The 21885-nt window shown below is 43.2% G+C and overlaps 2 protein-coding genes across 3 annotated transcripts in view; one reads left to right on the forward strand and one right to left on the reverse strand.

The window, feature by feature from the left end:
• Window positions 1–453: 453 nt before the first annotated feature.
• On the reverse strand, window positions 454–7256 carry Dusp13a (dual specificity phosphatase 13A). Its single transcript, XM_090345537.1, has 2 exons — window positions 7109–7256; window positions 454–772 (listed from the first exon to the last, which is right to left on the reverse strand). The coding sequence occupies exons 1-2, from the start codon at window positions 7129–7131 to the stop codon at window positions 454–456; spliced, it is 342 nt and encodes a 113-aa protein (XP_090201663.1). The 5' UTR covers window positions 7132–7256.
• A 615-nt stretch (window positions 7257–7871) lies between these two features.
• Window positions 7872–21885, forward strand: part of Samd8 (sterile alpha motif domain containing 8) — a 33389-nt gene continuing 19375 nt past the window's right edge. Inside the window, exon 1 of one of the 2 annotated variants that reach the window (XM_090346620.1) lies at window positions 7872–8060. In XM_090346620.1, coding sequence (XP_090202746.1) covers window positions 7872–8060 — 189 coding nt within the window. Of the gene's footprint in view, window positions 8061–8498; window positions 8753–21885 lie in introns of those variants that run through there. The other variant, XM_090346621.1, reaches the window with a different exon arrangement.

Genomic DNA, 21885 nt, shown 5'->3' on the forward strand with positions numbered 1-21885 from the left:
TTGATCCCCCCCCCGCCAATTCATTCCATTTGGAAGTAACCATGAGGGAAACATCTGGGTACTAAATGGTGATTCTCTAAGCCTGAGTGTGGCAAAGAAAGAATTGTTCTGCTGTTTGCTGTCCCAGGGCTGCTCCTAACTCATGACCTTGTTTTGTTATTTTGGCCTGTTTCTTCAATTAGAAAGCAATAGGATCAGGTAAAAAGCTGGAGCACAGGTCTAGAGCCGGTGGCTCATGCCTATACAACTCAGGAGACTGAGATTTGTATATTGTTGTTCAAAGCCAGCCTGGACAGAAAAATCCAAGAGACTCTCATCTCCAGTTAACCAGCAACAAAACCAGAGAGTGGATCTGTGGCTTAAGTAGTAGAGAATCAGCCTGGAGAGAAAAGGCCAAATGTTGGAGTTCAAGCCCCAGAACTGGCACAAAGCTGGAGCATTGAGTGAAGGGTTTTAAGGACCAGGGATAGGTGAACTTGGATGATTGATTGGAAACAGGGCACCTTCCCCACTAATGAGCAGGAGGGGATGTGGGTTTTGACCCCAAGTCTTACCCCCAGGGGTGCTGAGGGCCTGGTGGATGAAGTCAGCTGCAGAGGAGAAGTAGATGCTGATGTCGAAATCAGGGAGGTCGTGAGCTGGCACTCCCAGGTAGCTCACACTGCTGCCGTAGAAGTCGGGCCCCCCCTGGCAGTAGAGGCCCCCGTGGGCAGCATTCAGCACATGGGTGATACCCAACTTCCACAGCTCAAAGCGGTTGTTTGCAGTGGCCCTAGGGAGGACAGGAAGGGGGCTGAGGCTGGCTGATCAGTGGGATCCAGGAAGGAAGCTTTGCTTCCTCCTTGCTTTGGGATGATGAAACTGGAAGGGTCCAAATTGAACTAGAATCTGGCAACCCCCAGAGCTTTTAGGAGGAGGGGTTATCTCTAGACTACCGCTCCCTCGGATAATCTATCTCCAGAGAGAAGAGGACCTGGCTGCCCCTCCTTTATTGCCCTATGCCTCTGCACACATACCCCCATATGCAGCCTCTGCTGGTTACCAGCTCATACCTGACTCCAATCTGCAAATATTTAAAGGTTAACACCTTTGCTGATTCACCAGCAGTCATGCTTCTCCACCCACTCTGTGTTGGGAACAGAGAGGCGAGGACCAGAAAGCAGAGATAGATCTTGGTTTATCTTCATCTCATTGCCTAAGTCCCTGTTATCTAACCTCTACCTCACAGATTAGCCCACAGTTCTGGATAAACTACAAGATTCCTGGTATCTTTGGGAAGCTCTGCAAAAATCCTGTCCCCCTGGTGGCTGAACTTTGTCACTGAGTCTCTGACATCTCAGATGTCAGAGAAAATCTGACAAGAGACTCTCTAAATAGAAAAATTACTCCTGGTTCCCACATACTCCCATGCCCAGAAAAGAGCGTCAGGACTGCTTCTCTTTGGTGTCACTTCATACACCCCCTCTGTCAGCGACTACTCACGCATCTCCTATGAAAAGATTGGGCCAAACTTCATTCACTCGGCTGCAAGAGGCCTTCCCTGCTCTCAAGAGCCCCTCCAGCTGCAGGACACTGGGACAAGCAGTGGCTTCCAAGTCTCCCCCCAGCTCTGGGAGTGAGGCTTCAGCCATGGGCCAGTCTGCTCACCCCACTGCCTCTGTGGTCACTCCTGCTTCTCCAGTGTCATTTCCCCTTCTCAGAGATTGGCAGGAGCAGGTGGGACAAGAGTAAGTGACTCAGCAAGTACCAGGGGCCTCGGAGGGGACTCAGACCTATTTTAAGCCAGTTCCCATCTCCAAACTCCTGGAGAACCTGTGTTACAATGAAATCTGACCAGCAAGATACCAAGAAGCCACAATTTGAGAGGTCAAATGGGGAACTGAAAGTGGACTTACGTCCTAAAACTCTTGCAGCCTCAAATGCAGTTAATACAAAGCTTATCAAAGCAAAAATCATATGATTGGTATTAGTATTTAAACCTAACAAAACTGTGTTTTACAGAATGGAAGAAAACTAGGAGAAACAATCAGGGGCAATCAGGGCCAGTTATGTAGGGGAAACAAAGACAACCAAGGGTAAGTACACCCAGGAGCAAAACTTTCCTGGAGCTAAACAACCCAGGACTCACCTGCCATTCAAAGAATGATCTATATCACCTCTATAGTTCTCAGAAAGTCCTCTTTATCTATTAAGATAGCAAGGACAAGATGGTATTGGTTAGGTCCAGTTTCCTTATTTCACCTAGAGTCAGCCCCTTGAAAGTTGTTTCCTTGCTAAACCCCAGTTTCTGTTGAGTAAGGTTAATCACACTGTCACCAGACAAAGAGTGAGGTTATTCCTCCGCTTCCCTGTTTCCACAGAAAATCACAGGGCCTTGAGATCCACACATGAATTTCAACAAGGGATCCCACAAAAAAAGAGTCTTGGGCACTTGTGGCTCACGCCTGTAATCCTAGTTATTCAGAAAGCTGAGATCTGAGGATCGTGGTTCAAAGCCAGACCAGGCAGAAAAGTCTCCCTGAGACTCTTGTCTCCAATTAACCACTCAAAAACTGGAAGTGGTGCAGTGGCTCAAAGTAGTAAGAGCTAGCATTGAGCAAAAAAAGAGCTCAGGGACAGCGCCCAGGCGCTGAGCTCAAGCCCCACAACTGACAAGAGGAAGGAGGAGGAGGAGGAGAAGGAAGAGCTGGGAGCCTAGAGGTAGAGTGCTTGCTTAGCATGCACGAAGACCTGACTTGGGTTCCTCGCTACCACATACATAGAAAAATCCAGAAGTGGTGCTGTGGCTCAAGTGGTAGAGCTCTAGCCTTGAGAAAACCCAAGGACAGTAATCAGGCCCTGAGTACAAGCCTGGGACTAGCAAAAGAAGAAGAGGAGGAGAAAGAGGAGGAGGACGAGGGGAGGGGGGGAGAGGGAGAAGGGAGTCTCACAAGGTGAAAAGTTTTGGCAAGGATTTATTTTAGTATAAAAAGGCCAAGTAGGGAGAAACAGAAAAACAAAAAGACACTTCCTGTATATTCTGATCCACATGCAGGAAATGGGACTTAAAAACTAAAAAAATGGGCAGGGTGCGGTGGCTCACACCTGTAATCCTAACTACTGAGGAGACTAAGATCTGAGGATTGCAGTTCAAAGCCAGCCTGGGCACTGAAGATAGTGAGACTCTTATATCACTAGTAAAGGGGAAATGGGGCTGTGGTTCCAGGGTTGAGCTAAAGACCTCAGGGACAGGCCTAGGGTTCAAGCCCCATGACCCACAAGAAAAAAATTTTAAAAAAACTAAAAAAATGGCAGCTTTCCTATGCTGTCTTTTATTTTGTTTTTAAGGTGGATTGACTCTCAGAGAAGCAAAGGAAATGCAGCAACTCCTGACACTATGCCCTAGAAGTATGCCACCAGATGTAAGAGTTGCTGAAAGGAGACCACCACACACTTCAGGTAGAAGTTAGTTTATTACAAGGGGCAAACCACCAGGCTACACTCTAGGGTAAAATGTAGCAGCTCAAACTAATGGTGGAGAGATTATAAAGGGAAGGTGAGAAGGAGTTGTGGCCACAGAGGATAAGGAAGTGGCCTCAAAGCCTAGGGTCCTTTCACTGACTCACAGGCAGGTGTTTGACAGGTGATAGTTCCAAGTGATTACTGGTTTCAGGCAGGTGATTTCTAGTAAGGCTTTGTGCTATCTTTCATGAAGAGGAAGACGGTGGTGAAGGGGACTATTCTCCTGAATGAACCTAACACATAAAACACTGGCTCTTTGGCTATTGTTAGAAATGAATGACTCTCTAGTGTCAGAAATTAATGGACAGACATCAAGGCAATTTACGTTTATGTAAAAGGATGAAATACCATTACTCTACCTAGAGCTAGGCAAGCATACCATGCAGGGCAGTTTGCTAGGTTTTTATTCCAATCCAAACTGTTAAGGAGTTAGGCTAACAATCTAAATATAATTGATTACCAAGGTTAGAAAGATGGCCATTTCCTTAATTCCTATCAGAAATTTGTTTTTCTCATTTAGCAATTAAAGCTTATTTTAACCTTTTCAACACAAGAATTCTCTCCCTATCATGGCTAGATGGTAACAAGCAGTACAGATAATACTTACAATTGAAGTAAATAAAGTAACCAGGAAATATCAATACACCATACCAAATACTTTATTTTTTTTTTGCCAGTCCTGGGGCTTGAACTCAGGGCCTGAGCACTGTTCTTGGGATTTCTCAAGGCTAGAGCTCTCCCACTGGACTCACAGCACCACTTCTAGCTTTTTCTATGTATGTAGCACAAGGGAATTGAACCCAGAGCTTTGTGCATGCTAGGCAAGCAGTCTACCATTAGGCCACACTCAAATACACTTTAGTTGGGCAGAAAAGAATACTTTTTTCTCACAATATTTGTTAAAAATATACTTTTCCTGCCTCATCTATGCCACCTTAACATCTGCCTGAGAATTATGAGGGTTAACAAAAAAAAAAAAAAAGGATTTTCTGTGTCTGTTAAAAAGTTCATGGGTCAGCCCGGTGCGGTAACTTACACTTGTAATCTTAGGTACTCAAGAGGCTGAGATCTGAGGATCAAGGTTCAAAGCCAGCCCAGGCACAAAAGGACTCTTAGCTCCTGTTAACCTCTAGAAAATGGGAAGTGGGGCTTAGCTCAAGGGTAGGTCGGTAGCACTGAGCTGAAGAGCTCAGGGACAAGGCCCAGGGGTAAGGTAGTAGCTTTGAGTTGAAGAGCTCAGGGACTGGGCCCAGGCCGTGAAGTTCTTAGGCCCTTTGGACAGCCATGTATATTTTTCTTTTATTTTGGGGGTGGCCAAAGCCATCTAGCTATATTGATAATTTTGTATGAACTAAGAAGGGTGTCATAAAATATCTAAGTGGCCCTTGACAAGCTAAAAGTTCTCACATCTGGACAATAGGTGCTTTGCAACATTTGTTGAATTAATAGACTTATGAAACCAGAGTTTTCAGCCCCAGGCTTATCTCCAGAGGTTACACATGTCAGGTCCAGCAACTCAACCCTCTAAGGTCTCAGAGTCAGCTTGCCAATTAATTCCCTCCTGTTTATACAAATCTATTTCCCTAATTCTGTATTGTTTTCCCAGTGTAACATACAAATTCCTGCCCCAGTTGAAACAGTCTTATTACACTCCTTCTCAGAACTAACTCCCCCCAATTCCTGTAGCCAAGATAACCTTCACAATACCTTCTCAGAACTGACTCTACCTCACCCCCCCAAATTCCCATGGTTCATTTAATGTGACCCATATGACCGTGTGACTGCCCCCCAAAGTTGTGTTTAAATTCCTCTCAAACCTGCCAACTGCTGCTACCTCCATTCCCACTCAGAGCAGCCCAGCAGATCTGTCCCCCAATAAAGCCTGGAGCCTTTATTGGTTGCTCACCTCTTATTTCTTACAAACCTAACGCACTAAATAGATAAGTCATTGTAAAGGGTAGAGAAAGGAAGTGTATTATATGTTCCTGGCTCACTAAGGGAAAAAGCAAAGTAAGCATTCAAACCCACTTTCCAAGCATACACCTGAGCTTTAAGTTTAAATAGCCAAAGAATGTGGGGGCTAAGGTAAAAGATGCATAATTATTAAACAATTCTGGGTCAAACAGTGATTGTTCATTACCTCAGTCCTGGTAGGAATTCTGAATTGTTAAGTAATCTGGTCAAGATAAGCAAGTCATTTTTTGCCTGTCCTGCAGAGAGGCTCTGTTCTTTTTCTAGGGGCTAGTTTACCCCATTCCATATTGTAAAGCTATTACCAAGCAGTTCTGCATTACTAGGTAAATGGCCCAGAGCAAAAGATGGATTAAAAAAAAATGACATTGTGAAAATGCCATAATGAAATCACCTTATTTATAACTGATGTTTGCTAATAAAGAAAAGCAAAAAGCAAAACTGAGAAATGCCAGGCTTTGCTGGGTGTGGTGGCTCATGCCTGTAATCCTAGCTACTCAGGAGGCTGAGATTTGAGGTGCAGTTCAAAGCCAGCCTGGGTACTAAAGACTGTGAGACTCTTATTTCCAGTTAACTGCTAGAAAACTGGAAGTGGTGCTGTGGCTCAAGTGGTAGGGTGGTAGCCTTGAGCTGAAGAGTTCAGGACAGTGCCCAGGCCCAGAGTCCAAGCCCCACTACTACCACCACCACCAACAACAAAAAGCCAGGCTTGTCTCCTGTTTTCAGTTAGTTTTAGGGCTCAAGAGAGGAACCCATGGCTTTCCACAAAGTCAGTTTCTAGATATTTAGAGTCTGCAAAGGCAACTTGGTTCTGAGGAATGAGGTAAAACAGAGATTCAGAGTGAAGTCACTGGCTCTAATGATGACTGACAGGAAAAACTTCCTAGGTCGGGGTGATTTACAAACTCATAGTGAACAGTGAAGATCGAATATCTGGATTACAGAGCTCAGGGTAAATTTTCAGAGTTTGAAGAGCCGGGAAAATGTAGGGAGAGATATGGAAGAAAGCATCTACAAGGTGTTTATGTTTGTAGGGTAAAGTTTGAACATTGGTCCTATAAATGGTATCATAACTCAGAAGGCTGAAGGTATTTTATTTGTCAAAAGAGGTGAGCACTGACAATAAATTTTGAGGTCCAAAGGTCCTGACATCAGAAATGTTTTCAGGTTGGGTGTGGTGGCTCATGCTTGTAATCCTAGCTAATCAGGAGGCTGAGATCCGAGGATCAAAGGTTCAAAGCCAGCTCCAGCACAAAAGGACCTGAGACTCTTTATCTCCAATTAACCTCTAGAAAATGGGAAGTGGGGCTTGACCCAAGGGTGGGGCAGTAGCCTTGAGCTGAAGAGTTTCACAACAGTGCCCAGGCCAAGTCCAAGCCCTATGACCCACAAAAAAAAAAAAAAATGTTTTCATCCCTGCAGTGGCTCATGCCTGCAATTCTAGCTTCTCCAGAGGCTGAGATCTGAGGATCTCGGAGCTCACAGACAGCATCCATTCATTATCAGCAAAAGAGGTGAGATGTTTTCACACATGACTTCACGGAGGTCCAGAGGTAGGACCTTCTCCACTGCCCTTGGTCGTAAGTAGAGCTTGAGGGGAAAGACCCAGGTCATCCCAGTCTGCATCTTTACCTACCTCGGAACTTGCTCCCACCCCATCCAGAGCCACCAAAGCTGATCCTGCCCTGCGTAGGGAGATAAAAGTCAAGAAGCAGCTGGAACCCAGGTGACTGCTGCTGGCGGTGGACTTGGGTTTCTGCCAGTGCCCAGCCTGTGTTGGGAGCTTTATCTTTACTGGTTGAGTAGACTTGTGGAATGAGAGCCATAGGTTCTCACAGTAGAGTTGGGTTGCAATACTAGCTTGGTCACATATTAACTGTGATCTGTCAGGTTTCTTGGCCATTATTGAATTATCTACTTTGAAGAGTTGAAACAAGGGTTAAATGAGATTTAAAAAAAAAAAAAAGCATTGGGCAGAGGCACCGGCAGGATAAATGGGCACTGGCAGAATAAAGGGGCAGTATTATGATTACTGGAGATTGGCTCTTGAAGAGAAGCTAGCTGATCCCAAAGGAATCAGAATAACTTCTTCCCAGGCCTTAACCTCATTTACCAATCCACTGATACTGTGGCCCCTTTAATCTTCTTCAGGGTAGGCCTCTAGCTTGACGCATGCGCTCCCACTCCATTTCCTCCTCCACCACCTCCACCCTCCCCAGCCTGGTTTTCTCCAGTTCTCTCCGGCGGTTTGGAGCTCGAGTCCCTTCCGGTCTTGGTCCCGCCCCTTTGCCCGTAGGCCTCTCCCCCTGGAGCAGTTCCGGTCCAGCCCGGAGCTGCCGCCCGGCGCAGCGCTGACAGGATTGGCGCGGTGCCGGCGCGGCGCTGACGGCGTTGGCGCGATGCCGGCGCGCGGCCGCCTCCGTCCCCGCCCCCGCCGGCCCTCGGGCTCCCCTCCCCGGGCTCCGCCCCCGCCGCTGGAGGTGCTGCGCTCCGCCGAGGAGCCTCGGGCCCCCGACTCCGACGGCACCTCGGACGTCTCGGACGCAGACCCCGAGCTGGCGCCCCGGATCCCGACTCCCGCCGCGGAGGTGAGCGGGCGCCGAGACTGGGGAGAGGGAAGAGTGGGGGGTGCCGGCCGCGTAGGGTGAGTGGGGGGCCCGGGGTGGAGCCGGACGGGCCGGGGGAGACGGTTGCGGGGGCCCCGAGCCCGCTCCAGAACGGAATCTGGAGGAAATGGAGGTGGTTGAGCTGACGGCTTGGGGACTGACGACGCCGAGGGGCGGGAGAGGGCGAGGGGTCCGCAGGGACGGAGGCGTCGGACGCGGCCTGGAGCGTTTGGGAGCCGCGTAGAGAAGGGAGATGGGGATCCTCGGGAATCTGGACCCTGACTGGGAAATGCTCTGGGCGGTGGCGGTGGGAATGAGGGAAGGCCGGGACGGGTGTTAGGGTCGTCAGGGAACCGGGCGGGGAAGGGTGGTGGTTGTGGTGGGCGCGGATTGGCGTTGACTGGAAGGGGGAGGGGCTGCGGGGATGGGAAGGAGCCTGCCTACAGGGTTGAGAAGCAATTAAAAATGTGGGCAAGAGAGCAAAGGAGCTTTGGGGGATCTAATTTTTAGGACATTGGGCATTTTTACAAACAGGTATCTTTCAGGGCGTGATAGATTACTAGGGCTCAGTGGTTGGATTATAGGGCTCTCTTGTTCGTGAACCGGTGGATCATTTAAGAATCCGGAGTACAGGAGCTGAGTTCGTCGCTGACTTATCTACAGGAATGTGGGAAGTAATACAGAGGAAGTGAGGTTTGAAGAAGGCGATAAAAGGCGTGATTTTGAAAATAAAAGATGTCATTCAGATTTCTTCTAGCAGTAACGATGCTTAGTTCTTAAATAAGTTTTAGACGTTTAAATCCGAAAAATATCTTACGAATTTCCTTTAAAAATTTGAAAGTTAGAGGCCGGGAGTTTGGCCTAGTGGTAGAGTGCCTGCCTAGCATGCACGAAGACTCGGGTTCAATTCCTTGGTACCACATACATAGAAAAAAGCCGGAAATGGTGCTGAGGCTCAAGTGGTAGAGCTCTAGCCTTGAGAAAGTCCAAGAACAGTGTTGAGGCCCTGAGCTCAAGCCCAGGACTGGCAAAACAAAATTAAAAGTTAGGCCGTGTGCCAGTGGCTCTATGCCTGTAACCCTAGCTGCTCAAGAGGCTGAGCTCTGTGGATCGACTTTTGAAGACAGCCTGGGCAGAAAAGTCCCCAGGACACTCTTATCTTCCATAAACTACTCAGAAAAAGCTGGAAGTGGTGCTGTGACTCAAGTGGCCTCGTGGCTCAAGCGCTAGCCTTGAGCCCAAAGAGGCTCAGGGACAGCACCCAGGCCCTGAATTCAATCCCTTGGATCTGCACAGAACTAAATAAACTAAAAATTAAAAGTTAAACTGGAGATCTAGCACAGTGGCTCCCATCCACAGTCCTTGGGAATCAGAGATCTGTAGGATCACTGAGTTCAGTCAAGCAAAAAGTCTAGGAGACCATCTCAATAAATCCAAAAGGTATAATGGTATTATATACCTTTCATTCCAGCTGCATCTGGGAAGCAAAAATGAGATTGCAGTCCAGGCTAGTGTACATGGGGGATGTATAACCAGGAGAGTCTATTTGAAAACAAGAATTCTTGCCTAGCATGAATGAAGACCTGAGTTCAATTCCTCAGTAACACATACATAGAAAAAAAGCCAGAAGTAGTGCTGTGGCTCAAGTGGTAGAGCCTTAGCCTTGAGAAAGCCAAAGGACAGTCCTCAGGCCCTGAACTCAAGCCCCAGGACTGGCAAAAAAATTGAAAGTTTGAGAGGCTGAACACTGGTGGCTCAAGCCTGTAAGCCTAGCTATTCAGGAGGCTGAGATCTGAGGATTGTGAGTCAAAGCCAGGTTGGGCGGGAAAGTTCTGAGACTCATTTCCAATTAACCATCAGAAAACTGAAAGTGGAGTGGTAAAGCACTAGCTTTGAGCAAAAGAGGTCAGGGACAGCTCCCAGACCCTAAGTTCAAGCCTTATCACGGATCCAAAAAAAAAAAAAAAGTTTATTTTATTTTTTTGTTGGTTGTGGAACTTGAACTCTGGGCCTGTGTGCTGTCCCTGAGCTCTTCAGATCAAGGCTGCCACCCTACCCCTTGAGCCACAGCGCCACTTCGGGTTTTCTGGTGGTTAATTGGAGATAAGAGTCCCATGAACTTTCATGCACTTTCATGCCCTGGCTGGCTTTGAAATGCTGTCCTCAGATCTCAGCCTCTGAAGTAGCTAGGATTACAGGCGTGAGCTACCTTGCCAAGCTAGCTTGCTTGCTTGCGCTCTCTCTCTCTCTCTCTCGCTCTCTCTCTCTCTCCTTTTTGCCAATCCTGGAGCTTGAACTCAGGATCTGAACATTGTCCTTGGGTTTTCTCAAGGCTAGAGCACTGTCCTTGGACTTTAATAAGACTAGAGCTCTATCACTTGAGCCACAGCACCACTTTTGACTTTTTCTATGTATGTGGTACTGAGGAATGGAACCCAGATCTTTGTGCATGTTAGGCAAGCATTCTACCGCTAGGCCAAACTCCTGCCCTCCCCTCTCCAAATAAAGTTTGAAAGGACAAAAAATGAACAAATGCAGTATTGGTACTTACTGGACATTATGTTGAAAATTAACTATACAACTTGTGGGTAGGGACAGGAGGGGAAAACTGGGAGAGAGGGAGGGAAAGGGCAACATTGTCCCCAAAAAATGTGCTCATTGTGTCATTTCTGTAACTGTAAGCCCTCTGTAATCACTCTTACAATCACAATTTTTAAAAATACACACAGTTTGAGAATTAGTCACAAGACCAGTATTTAAGTACTATTTTGAAGGTTTTGTATGAATAATATTTTTACTAAAATGATGTTTGTAATTTGGAGGAAAAAGAATGGTGACAGGTGAGTGTGCAGATGCGCTTTTTGGGGGGGTGCTTTTTTTTCTTTCCTTTTTTTTTTTTGGCTAGTGTTGGGAACTGAACTCAGGGCCTGGACACTGTCCTTGAGCTTTCTCAAGGCTAGTACTCTACCCTTGAGCCACAACACCACTTCCAGCTTTTTCTGTGTATGTGATACCAAGGAATAGAACCCAGGGCTTTGTGCATACTAGGCAAGCACTGTACCACTAGGCCACGTTCTCAGCCCTGCCCAGATGCCTTTTTTTTTTTTTTTTTCTATGTGTGTGGTACCAAGGAATCGAACCCGGGTCTTCATGCATGCTAGGCAAGCACTTTAACCACTAGGCCAAACTCCCGGCCCCCCAGATGCTTTTTATAGAAAACATAGTATCCAAATCATGAGTGTGCAAGAAAAATAGTGATTGCAAAATTTTATGTTCACTTCGATAGAAATAAGATAATTTCCTTTTGTAATTATTGAATGATAAGGCCCTGACTCATGAAGACTTAAGCCACATCTCATATATTTTACAACTTTCTATTTATTTATTTATTTTTTGCCAGTCCTGGGCTTGAGCTCAGGGCCTGAGCACTGTCCTTGGACTTTCTCAAGGCTAGCGCTCTACCACTTGAGCCTCAGCACCACTTCCGGCTTTTTTCTATATATGTGGTACCGAGGAATCGAACCCGGGTCTTCATGCATGCTAGGCAAGCACTTTAACCACTAGGCCAAACTCCCGGCCTGTTTTACAACTTTCTAATCTGATTATAATTCAGTCATTTCAAAACATTTTAATCAAGTGCTTTGTAATCTAAATAACTCTTTACTGTTTAATCTTCATGAGATGATAATTTCCTGATTGTAAGAAACTATTAGTTTATGTGACTAGACAGTCATAATATTGGGTAGAGGAGAAGTGACTTCTTTCTTAGTTTTTCTTTTCTTTTTTTTTTTTTTCCAGTCCTGGTCCATGAACTTGAGGCCTGAGCACTGTCCTTGGGCTTTCTCAAGGCTAGAGCTGAACCACTGGAGCCATAGCACCATTTCCAGTTTTTATTCTGTATATGTGGTACTGAGGAATCGAATCTGGGTCTTTGTACATGGTTACCACGAGGCCAAACTCCTGGCCCCTTGCTTTTTTTGAAGTTGTCAAAAGATTAGCTTCCTTTTCTTAATAAATATCTTTGGTTGGAGAAGTTCACATAGCATCATTGCTTATGTTTCTGCTTTTTATCACTGGAATGCTTTACGTAGCTCTAGATAAGTATTGGCATGAAACATTAGAATCTATTAAGGTTAAATCTTGATGTAACTAAATTAAAAACAGAACGTTAATTAACAGATTAGCAGTTATAATGATTGTCATATTTTCATTTCATTTTGTCAGTTTCAGGGATTCTTAGTAAAAAAAATAATCCATGTTAGGGTGGGGGTTTGGCCTAGTGGTAGAGTGCTTGCCTAGCATGTACAAAGGCCCGGGTTCAATTCCTCAGTACCACATACATAGAAAAAAACGCTGGAAGTGGTGCTGTGGCTCAAGTGGCAGAGCTCTGGCCTTAAGGAAAAAGTCCAAGGACAATGTCAGGCCCTGAATTCAAGCCCCACAACTGGCAAAATAATAATAATAATTCATGTTATTATAAAGTACATTTTATAAGGTAGAAGCAGCCATCATGATTATAGTGGTAGAAATTGCAGAAACACAAACTGGTTTGATGTCAAGTAGCACATGCTTCAGTCTGCACAGACTTCTTCACTGCATAGTTGGTGGTAAACTCCTTTCTTTTGGACCAAATTTTCGTGTTTTTTTTTTTTTATTTTGAGAATTGGAATTTGAGCTTTTTTTTGTCTATTGTGGGACTTGAACTCTGAGCTCTTTAGCTCAAGGCTACAACCCTACCCCTTGAGCCACATAGCCACTTCTGGTTTTCTAGTGGCTAATTGGAGATGAGTCTCACGGATGGGCTTTAGTATTGGGGCTGGGCTGGCTTTGAACCGTGATCTTTAGATCTCAGCCTCCTGAGTAGCTAGGATTACAGGTGAGCCACTGTATCCGGTTAATAAATAGAATTTTATATGATCAGAGACATATAGACATTGTGCTTTTGTGTTTTTCTCCCAAGAGAGATACATTGTGTATGTGTCTGGAGTCCAATTAATTTTTCATGTCCAGGGCCATATTATTATTTTGTCTTACAAAAATAATGCGCTATAGGCTAGGAATTTAACTCAGTGATAAAATACTCCATGCAAAAAGTTCTGGGTTCAGTTTCCAGTACTTGGGAAGGGAGAGGTTAACTTTAAGATTTTATGTTGTGGATGTGTGTGCTCATGTACTCAGTTCCAAGGCTTGAACAGTCAGTTCCAGGGCTTGAACACTAGGCCTCTCACTCCCATGCAATTTTTTTTTTTTTTTTTGGCTCTGGCATTCTACTGTTTGAGCTGAACATCCATCTAATTGTTGGGTAATTGGAGATTAGAGTCTTTCAGATTAGTTTTCCCAGACTGAGCTTAAACTTATTTCAAGATTTCATGCCTGATGGAATATATAATGTTAGTAGTTGGGTACCTAGTGTGGTTATTAACTAAAAGATGGAAGTCTTTCCTGTCTTACATTTCTACCCCTGGTGAGGCCAAATCTGGTACACATTCTTTCGTTTCCCTCCAAGCCCAAGCCCATTATATTATCATAGTAGGAAATGGAATATGAAGTCCTGAGCCAGTTTGTGTGTGGTTTTCCATTATGTGATTGGGTTTTAGGATGTATGAATATTTAAAAGTAAAAATTGGAGGGCTGGGCACATAGTCTTGTGGTAGAGTACTGGCCTAGCATGCACAAAGCCCTAGGTTCGATTCCTTGGTACCACATACACAGAAAAGGGCAGAAGTGGTGCTGTAGTTCAGATAGCAGAGTGCTATCCTTGAGCAAAAAGTGTCCAAGGACAGTTAGAGGCCCTGAGTTGAAGCCCCAGGACTGGCAAAGAATAAAAATTAAAAAAAAAAATTACCCGCCATTATATCAAACTGCTAGCCTGCTTATACTCATCCAGGTCCTGGATGCTGTCCCTAAGCTTTTTAGTTCAAGGCACTTTACCACTTGAATCACAGCCCTACTCCCAGTGTTTTGGTGGTTAATTAGAGATAAGGCTCTTAGGACTTTCCTGCTCTGGCTGGCATCATATTTCCATCTCAGATCTCAGCCTCCTGGTATCTTGTCAGATTCTTACTCATTGAGCTCAGACAGTTCTGGCTACAGTGTGGAATTACCAGTAATCGTGGACATCTTAGTTTGAAAATAAGTTGGAGCCAAAAAAGATTTGTGTTCTTTGAAGTAGGTGGCAGAGTTTTGAGTAGTGTACTTAAAAGGTCCAGATAACAACGACAAAAAAAGCCTCAACTGAAGTGTAGCCAAGAGAATGTAACAGAAGAGGCAATTTAATGTTTTCAAATGTGCAACAATAGGAAATCGGTACCACAGAGTGTCAGAAATGGATAGGAGAATTGGCTCAGACTTTGGAACCATTTGTTGTTGCTGATTTCACAAATGTTTTTGAAACAGTATCTTGTGCTGACTAAGAAAAAGTAAGATATCTGTGTATCTATGAACTTTAGATATAGAAAGAATAGTTTTTTGTTTGCTCTCAAAAAAGTTTTCATTTAGGGTCAAAAATTTTTAGATGAAGCTGGGTGTGGTGGTTCACGCCTGTAATCCTAGCTATTCAGGGGGCTGAGATCTGAGGATCAAGGTTCAAAGCCAGCCCCGACACAAAAGGACCTGAGACTCTTATCTCCAATTAACCTCTAGAAAATATAAGTGGGGCTTGACTGAAGATCTTAGGGACAGCGCCCAGGCTGAGTTCAAGTCCCATGACCCCCCCCCCCAAAAAAAAAAATTAGATGACGTATAAGTATAGCCCTAAGTACTATGAACTACAGAGTTACCACAAATTTTAGATGTAACAACTCAAAGCCCTATCTTTTGATTTCATAAGACTTTCTGATGTTCATTTTATGGGTCTGAAAATTGTTTCTCTTACATATATGTTCATCTATGACATACTATAATTTTTGTTTGTTTGTTTGTTTGGTGCATCATGGGGCTTGAACTCTGGGTCTGGGTGCTGTCCCTGAGCTCTTCAGCTCACCATGCCCAGCATATTTCTGAGACTTTGGTGGGGGGGGATATGGGACTTTTTCTGAGAAGCTGAGATTCTTATCTCCAATTAATCAGCAAAATGCTGACATGAAAGTATAGCCCAAGTGGTAGAGTGCCAGCTCTGAGCAAAGAAGCTTAAGACTTCTGAGTTGAAGTGTCCCCCCCCCAGTCACTCATCTTGAACTTGGGGCCTGGGCACAAGTCTCTGAGCTCTTTTGCTCAAGATTGGTGCTCTACCACTTTGAGCCATAGTGCCCCAGAGTCCCCCTCCTTTCCCCCAGTCCTGGGGCACTGTCCTTGTACACTTTTTGCTCAAAGCTAGCACCCTGACACTTGAGCCACAGCACCACTTCTGGCTTTTTCTGTGTATGTGGTACTGAGGAATCAAACCCAGGGCTTCTGTTCATGCTAGGCAAGCACTCTACCACTAGGCCAAACTCCGGGCTCCAGTCTGCTAGACATTCTTGCTTTGGCTGGCTTTGAACCATGATAGTGATATGAACTCTACCAGTACCCAGTGAAAGTGCTACGCTTTATGATATTCTGTTTCGTGTGTGTGTGTGTGTGTGTGTGTGTGTGTATTTACTAGGGCTTAAACTCTTGAACTCAGGGCTTACAGGTCTCTCTAAACTTTTTCACTCAAGGCCACTTGAACTACAACTTCACTTCCTGCTTTTTATTGCGTAATTGGAAATAAGAATCTCATGGAATTTTCTGCCCAGCTGGCTTCAAGTCAAGATGGTCATTTCTCAGCTTCCAGAGTAGCTAGGATTACAATAATATTGTTTCTCTTTCTTTCTTTCTTTCTTTCTTTCTTTCTTTCTTTCTTTCTTTCTTTCTTTCTTTTTCTTTTATTTATTTATTTTTTGGTGGGTCATGGGGCTTGAATTCACCCTGGGTGCCGTCCTTCAGCTCTTTAGCTCAAGGCTATTTATTGCCCTACTCCCCCCCTCCCTGCCTGGGTGCTATCCCTGAGCTCTTCAGCTCTAGGCTACCAACCTACCCTTGAGCCAAGCCCCACTTCCCTTTTTCTAGAGGTTAATTGGAGATTAGAGTCTCAGGTCCTTTTGTGCCTGGGTTGGCTTTGAACCTCCATCTCAGCCTCCTGAGTGCCTAGGATTACAGGTGTGAGCCACTGCACCTGCTGTAAAAATAATGTTTCTTTAAAGATGTCTTTTACTTTTTTAAAATTCTGAAATCTAGATTTACAGGCAGTCTTATGATACAGAAATCTCATGTACCTTCCTTTACTCAGTTTCTTATAGTTCATATAATATTCCCATTGCAGTACTTTGGGGTTTTTTTGGTGGATCATGGGGCTTGAATTTTTTTTTTTTGAAAAGACTGTTGACGTCACTGTGGTTTATTGGGTAAATACAAGGTATAGGCTCTTGCAGTTTTTTTCTTCTTTTTAAAGCAAAGGTAAAGAGATGAGAAACAATCACACACACTCCTTTTTGAACAGAAACAAATTTGTTGTAACCCAACAATTAGGCACTTTAAATGTAAAATGGCATTTTCAAAGTTTAAATTATAGTTAGACTCCTAAATACTTCTTGAAATGTTTTTTATAAACACAAATGCAAGCAAGGAAATACATTTCCTCTTTTATTAAAAAAGAAAAAGAACCTGAATTCAAATCCCATGATAGATCAATGATTAAGGTACTGAAAACAATTCTGAGATTTACATATTTGATTAAAGTGGAAGCATTTAATAAAACTATTCCAACAGCATATAGTAGCTATCATAATAAAAATAGTATGCCAGGAAAATGATAAGTTCTACACTTAAAATTTTTTACTTTACATCAAGGTACTTAACACTCTGAAAATAATACAGTAAAATTCCAAAAGAATACAATTGGCTACTGTCTCAAATCTTGTCAGAATAATTATCTTGTGAACTGTACTGTAACTTAACCATTTACTTTGCAGCATTAACCATTACAATGGCAGTAAATTAAACAATGAACTCGAACTTGGCAAGTAGATTAGCTTATATTTCTAGTTTCCTCTTCTTTTCTTTCCAAGGACAGTTCAAAATAATCCTATGACAATGTGTTCTTCCCATTTAGAGAACGGTAGAGTTAGCTCATTGAAAACAAAATAAACTAGAACTTAGAAGCTGTCTGTATTAAAAATTTACCTTTGGGTACCTTTGACATAATTTTCAGTGTTTGGATATTAAAAGTTTTATTTTGGCAATTGAGTCAAAGGAGTTAAATTACTGTAACAATGACAACAATAAAAATTCCAAGAATCTTTATACGTACAAGTAGAAAAGCCTTCAAGACATTACATATAACTTATAATACACTTGATTTAAACATGTAGACTCATTTATCAAGAAATTTCTTATCACACTTTCTTACATTACAGTGGTGCATTAAGACTGGATGGGGCTTGAATTCTGGGCTTGGGTGCTGTCCCTGAGCTCTTCAGCTCAAGGCTACAGTCCTACCCCTGGAGCCACAGCCCCACTTCCCATTTTCTGTTGATTAATTGGAAATAAGAGTCCCAGGTCCTTTTGTGCCTGGGTTGGCTTTGAATCTCCATCTTCAGATCTCAGCCTCCTGAGTAGCTAGGATTATAGGTGTGAGCCACTGGGCCTGGCTACCTTTCTTTTCCCTTTTCTTTTTCTTTTGTTTCTTTTCTTTCTTTATTTCTCTCTCTGTCTGTCTCTGTCTGTCTCTGTCTCTCTCTCTCCCTCTCTCTCCCTCTCTCTCCCTCTCCCCCTCTCCCTCTCCCTCTTCCCCTCCCCCTCCCCCCCCCCTCTCTCTCTCTCTGCCTATTCTGGGGCTTGCCTGGGCACTGTCTTTGCGCTTTCTCAAGGTAGTACTCTACCACTTGAGCCACAGCACCACTTCCAGCTTTTTCTATGTATGTGGTACTGAGGAATCAAACCCAGGGTTTCGTGGATGCTATGCAGTCACTCTACCACTAGGTCATGCTCCTCGCTCCAGTACTTTACCTTTCAAAAGCACCTTTACTGTTTGCTTTACTATTTGAGCCACACCTTCAGTCCTTCTTTGCTTTACTTTTTCAGTAGAGTCTTCACTTTTGCCCAGAACCTGCTTTGAACCTGCATCCTTCTACCTATGCCTCCCTAACAAATTTATAGGTATGAGCTACTGGTGCCTAGAAGCAGTCTAGTTTTTTTTTTTTTTTTTTTGCCAGTCCTGGGCTTGAGCTCAGGGCCTGAGCACTGTCCTTGGACTTTCTCAAGGCTAGAGCTCTACCACTTGAGCCTCAGCACCACTTCCAGCTTTTTTCTATGTATGTGGTACCGAGGTATCGAACCCGGGTCTTCATGCATGCTAGGCAAGCACTTTAACCACTAGGCCAAACTCCCGGCCCCGCATTCTAGTTTTTTTTTAGATGGGTAATGGTTTGGATATGAAGTGTCCTCCAAAAGGCTCATGTGTTGAAGGCTTAATTCCTAGCTGGTGGTGGTGTTGAGAGGTAATTTGATTTTGAGTATGTTAATTCTGTCAGTGAATTAATCTGTTGATGAATTCTTAGCTAGATAGGTTATTACATGTTGGGGCTTTATTGGAGGAAATACGTCACTGGAGACATGTCTTTGAAGAATGCGTTTGGTTCCTGGGCCTTTTCCTCTGTCTCTTTTCCACATGTCTGCTTTACCACATGCTCCCTTTATCATCTGCCTTGCCACACATGGGCCAGATGCAATGAAGCCAAGTGCCCATTGACTGAGTCTTTCCTTTCTTTAGTTGAATGTTGATGGATACCACTAGTTCACCCCTATAATCCTAGCTAATTGAAGACTGAGATCTGAGGACTGAGGTTCTAAAACAGCTTGAGAATACAAACCTGAGATGTGCTGGAAAAACTGAAACAAGCTCAAGTGTTAGAGTATCAGTCATGAGTGGAAAAAGCTGATAGAAACCCTGAGTTCAAACAACTAAGAAATAATAACCATGAAAATTGCCTATAATAATCGATGACTTGTTTTCTGGAATTCCAGGAACAAAAAGTGTTAGGCTGCTGTTTGATAGACCAATGCACAAAAATAGCATCTATAGTTAAGTATATTCATTTAGAGTACTCTCAGATAGACTATTTAGCCATAAGTGATTACCATTTTCCTTGGAGGTATGATAACAAGATAGTACAGATCTTATATCTGCTATTCTAGTGCCATCTTACCTGTGATGGCCATTATACAGTTGGCTGCTGTAGGAAGCTTGATGGCAGTGATATCTTCTTTCCTTTTCTTCCGAGTCTACCACCACAGATCTAGTAAGACCACACTTCTTGATATGGCAATTTGTAAATTTGGCCATGCTATAAAGAAAATATTGCAAGAATGAGCCTGTGAATCCTCCAGAAAAATGTTAGGCATTTTTTTTTTGTATTCTTCTTTTTTGATGTGTTTGTGTGTGACATCAAGTCACACACAGTGCTGTTGTGCATTCTTCCCTATCCACATGAACTTTTGCCACGATGAGCTATAACCATTCAGAACAAGCAGATATTTTAATGGCCTATATCACCGGAAGTATTCAGAAAATAAAAATATACTTGATAAAATTCACTCCAATGGGCTGGGAGTTTGGCCTAGTGGTAGAAGACTATGTCTGGAATCCGACATGCCTGTTTCTGTAGAGGTTAAGGACTATCCTCACCACTTTTTTTCTTTTCTTTTTTTTTTTTGCCAGTCCTGGGCTTGAGCTCAGGGCCTGAGGGCTGTCCTTTGATTTTTCTCAAGGCTAGAACTCTACCACTTAAGCCTCAGCAGCACTTCTGGCTTTTTCTAAGTATGTGGTACCAAGGAATCAAACCTGGGTCTTCGTGCATGCTAGGCAAGCACTGTACCACTAGGCCAAACTCCCAGCCCCATCCTCACCACTCTACAAGTGCTTTTCTATTGTTTGGCTCTGACTGCTTGTCTTACCCAATACTATCTTTGGGTGGCTAGGCTAGGGAGGATTTGCTTTGAAGTTTCTTCCAGGTCCTATTCTACCTTCCTATCAGATTTCTAAGTACTGGGTGCATCTTTCTTCTACCAGGTTCTCAGACCTTCAGCCTACTGTTTTGCTATCAAAGAGTCTTCTAGGGTTGACTGTTTCTTCTCTAATATATACTTAAGAACAGCAGTATGTCATCTGAGTCATTTATGAGAAAGGAAACAAAAAAAAACCCAAAGTAATCATATCACATACTAGATGTGAAACATGGAGATAGTGTGATTTAGTTTGCCTCATCGCCAAACAGGAGAAATGGAGATGGGGAATTACCTTGTGATGGATCCACATCAGAAAAAGACATCTTCAGTTTGCACCATGAAACTAAAATATGTTACCAGAAATTGATTGCAGCTAATCATCATTGGTCCTTGCATCCAGCATGAGAAAAAAATCAGGCAAGACATAAATGTAATGTCCTAGTGTTTACATTCCCTATAACTCCTGTGGTACAACATGAATATTAAATGGACTTTCAAGCTTTTTATCATCTTTTAATATCCTTCTTCAATGCAGTCTTTCTCAGTAATAACTCAGTAGTTATTTAGTGTGGTTTCTAAATATTATATAGTAGCATACAATTAAAGGACATGCACTGACCTGATGAAGCCTAACAGTGAAATGTGTCATGCTTTTAGGGCATTCCCACAACAAGCTCAAAGACTTAAAGGAGCCATCTATGTATAATCACTCATATTTTCTAGTAGCTAAAATACTGGCATCAATGCCTGATAGCTTGACTGAGATTGTAAAGAATTAAGTCTGAGGTGGGCGGGAACATGAAAGAAGAGGAGAATCATTTTGAGCAGAGCACCAAATGAGACTATACTAAAGAATAATGCTACAAGGATGGGAGTGACTTGGAACCCGTTGGTGGTAAGCTCTTAGATACAGGGTAAAGAAAGCAGAATAAAAATTAAATGGAGCAATGTGACCTAGTTTTGTATGCGATTCTTTTCTTAGATTTGCTATATCATAACTACTATTGAGTTTGTAGGTTATGTTCATTGGATATCCAAGGATGAAGTATCATTCTTGATATGTATGCATCAGGGTCATAGTCAGACATGCCTGAAGAAAGATATATGTAATAGGGTAAACAGGACAAAACAGAATAATTTCAGTAGAATATTTTATATGGCATATAATAAGTGATATGGAATGTGTCAGTGTATAAGTTCCATGTGTTAAACTGAATTAATTGTATGCAATTCCTTAGCCCTTGTGATGGTAAAATGGTTTTTAAAAAAAGTTGAGTTAAGATAATTTTTTGGAAACTATAGAAAAAGACAAGCTTATTATAAATGGATGTGATATTAATTTTTCAAGACTGAAAAACAATGTGGATTGATAATATGAAGAGCTATGTCTGGAAAAAAAAATCTGACTAGCTATTTTAGTGATTAAATAAATGTTTAACAATTAGTTATTTCCATGTTACTCATTTCTAAGTGAAACAACCAACCTTCCGTTCTGTCTTTCCTTCCTTTCTTTTTTCTTTCTTTCTTTTTTTAATGCCAGTTCTGGGGCTTGAACTCAGGGCCTGTGTACTGTCCTTGGGCTTTTTCAAGGCTAGAGCTCTACCACTTGAACTGCAGCATCACTTCTGGCTTTTTCTATGTATGTGGTTACCAAGGAATCAAACCTGGGTCTTCATGCATGCTAGGCAAGCACTCTACCACTAGGCCAAACTCCCAGCCCTTTGGAGTGAATTTTATCAATATATTTTTGTTTTGTGAATACTTTCAGTGATATAGGCCATTAAAATATCTGCTTGTTCTGAATGTTTATAACTCATCATGGCAAAAGTTCATGTGGATAGGG

This window comes from Megascapheus bottae, chromosome 15, assembly GCF_031878675.1.
Source record: "Megascapheus bottae isolate mThoBot1 chromosome 15, mThoBot2.hap1, whole genome shotgun sequence".
Taxonomy (NCBI): Eukaryota; Metazoa; Chordata; class Mammalia; order Rodentia; family Geomyidae; genus Megascapheus; species Megascapheus bottae.

Excerpts from the sequence above, each read along its gene's own strand:
- Dusp13a (XM_090345537.1), bottom strand. The coding sequence starts at position 7,131 with ATGGGGTGGGAGCAAGTTCCGAG. Across the intron at positions 773-7,108 it reads GGGTGGGAGCAAGTTCCGAG|GGCCACTGCAAACAACCGCT; the intron begins GTAGGTAAAGAT and ends TGTCCTCCCTAG.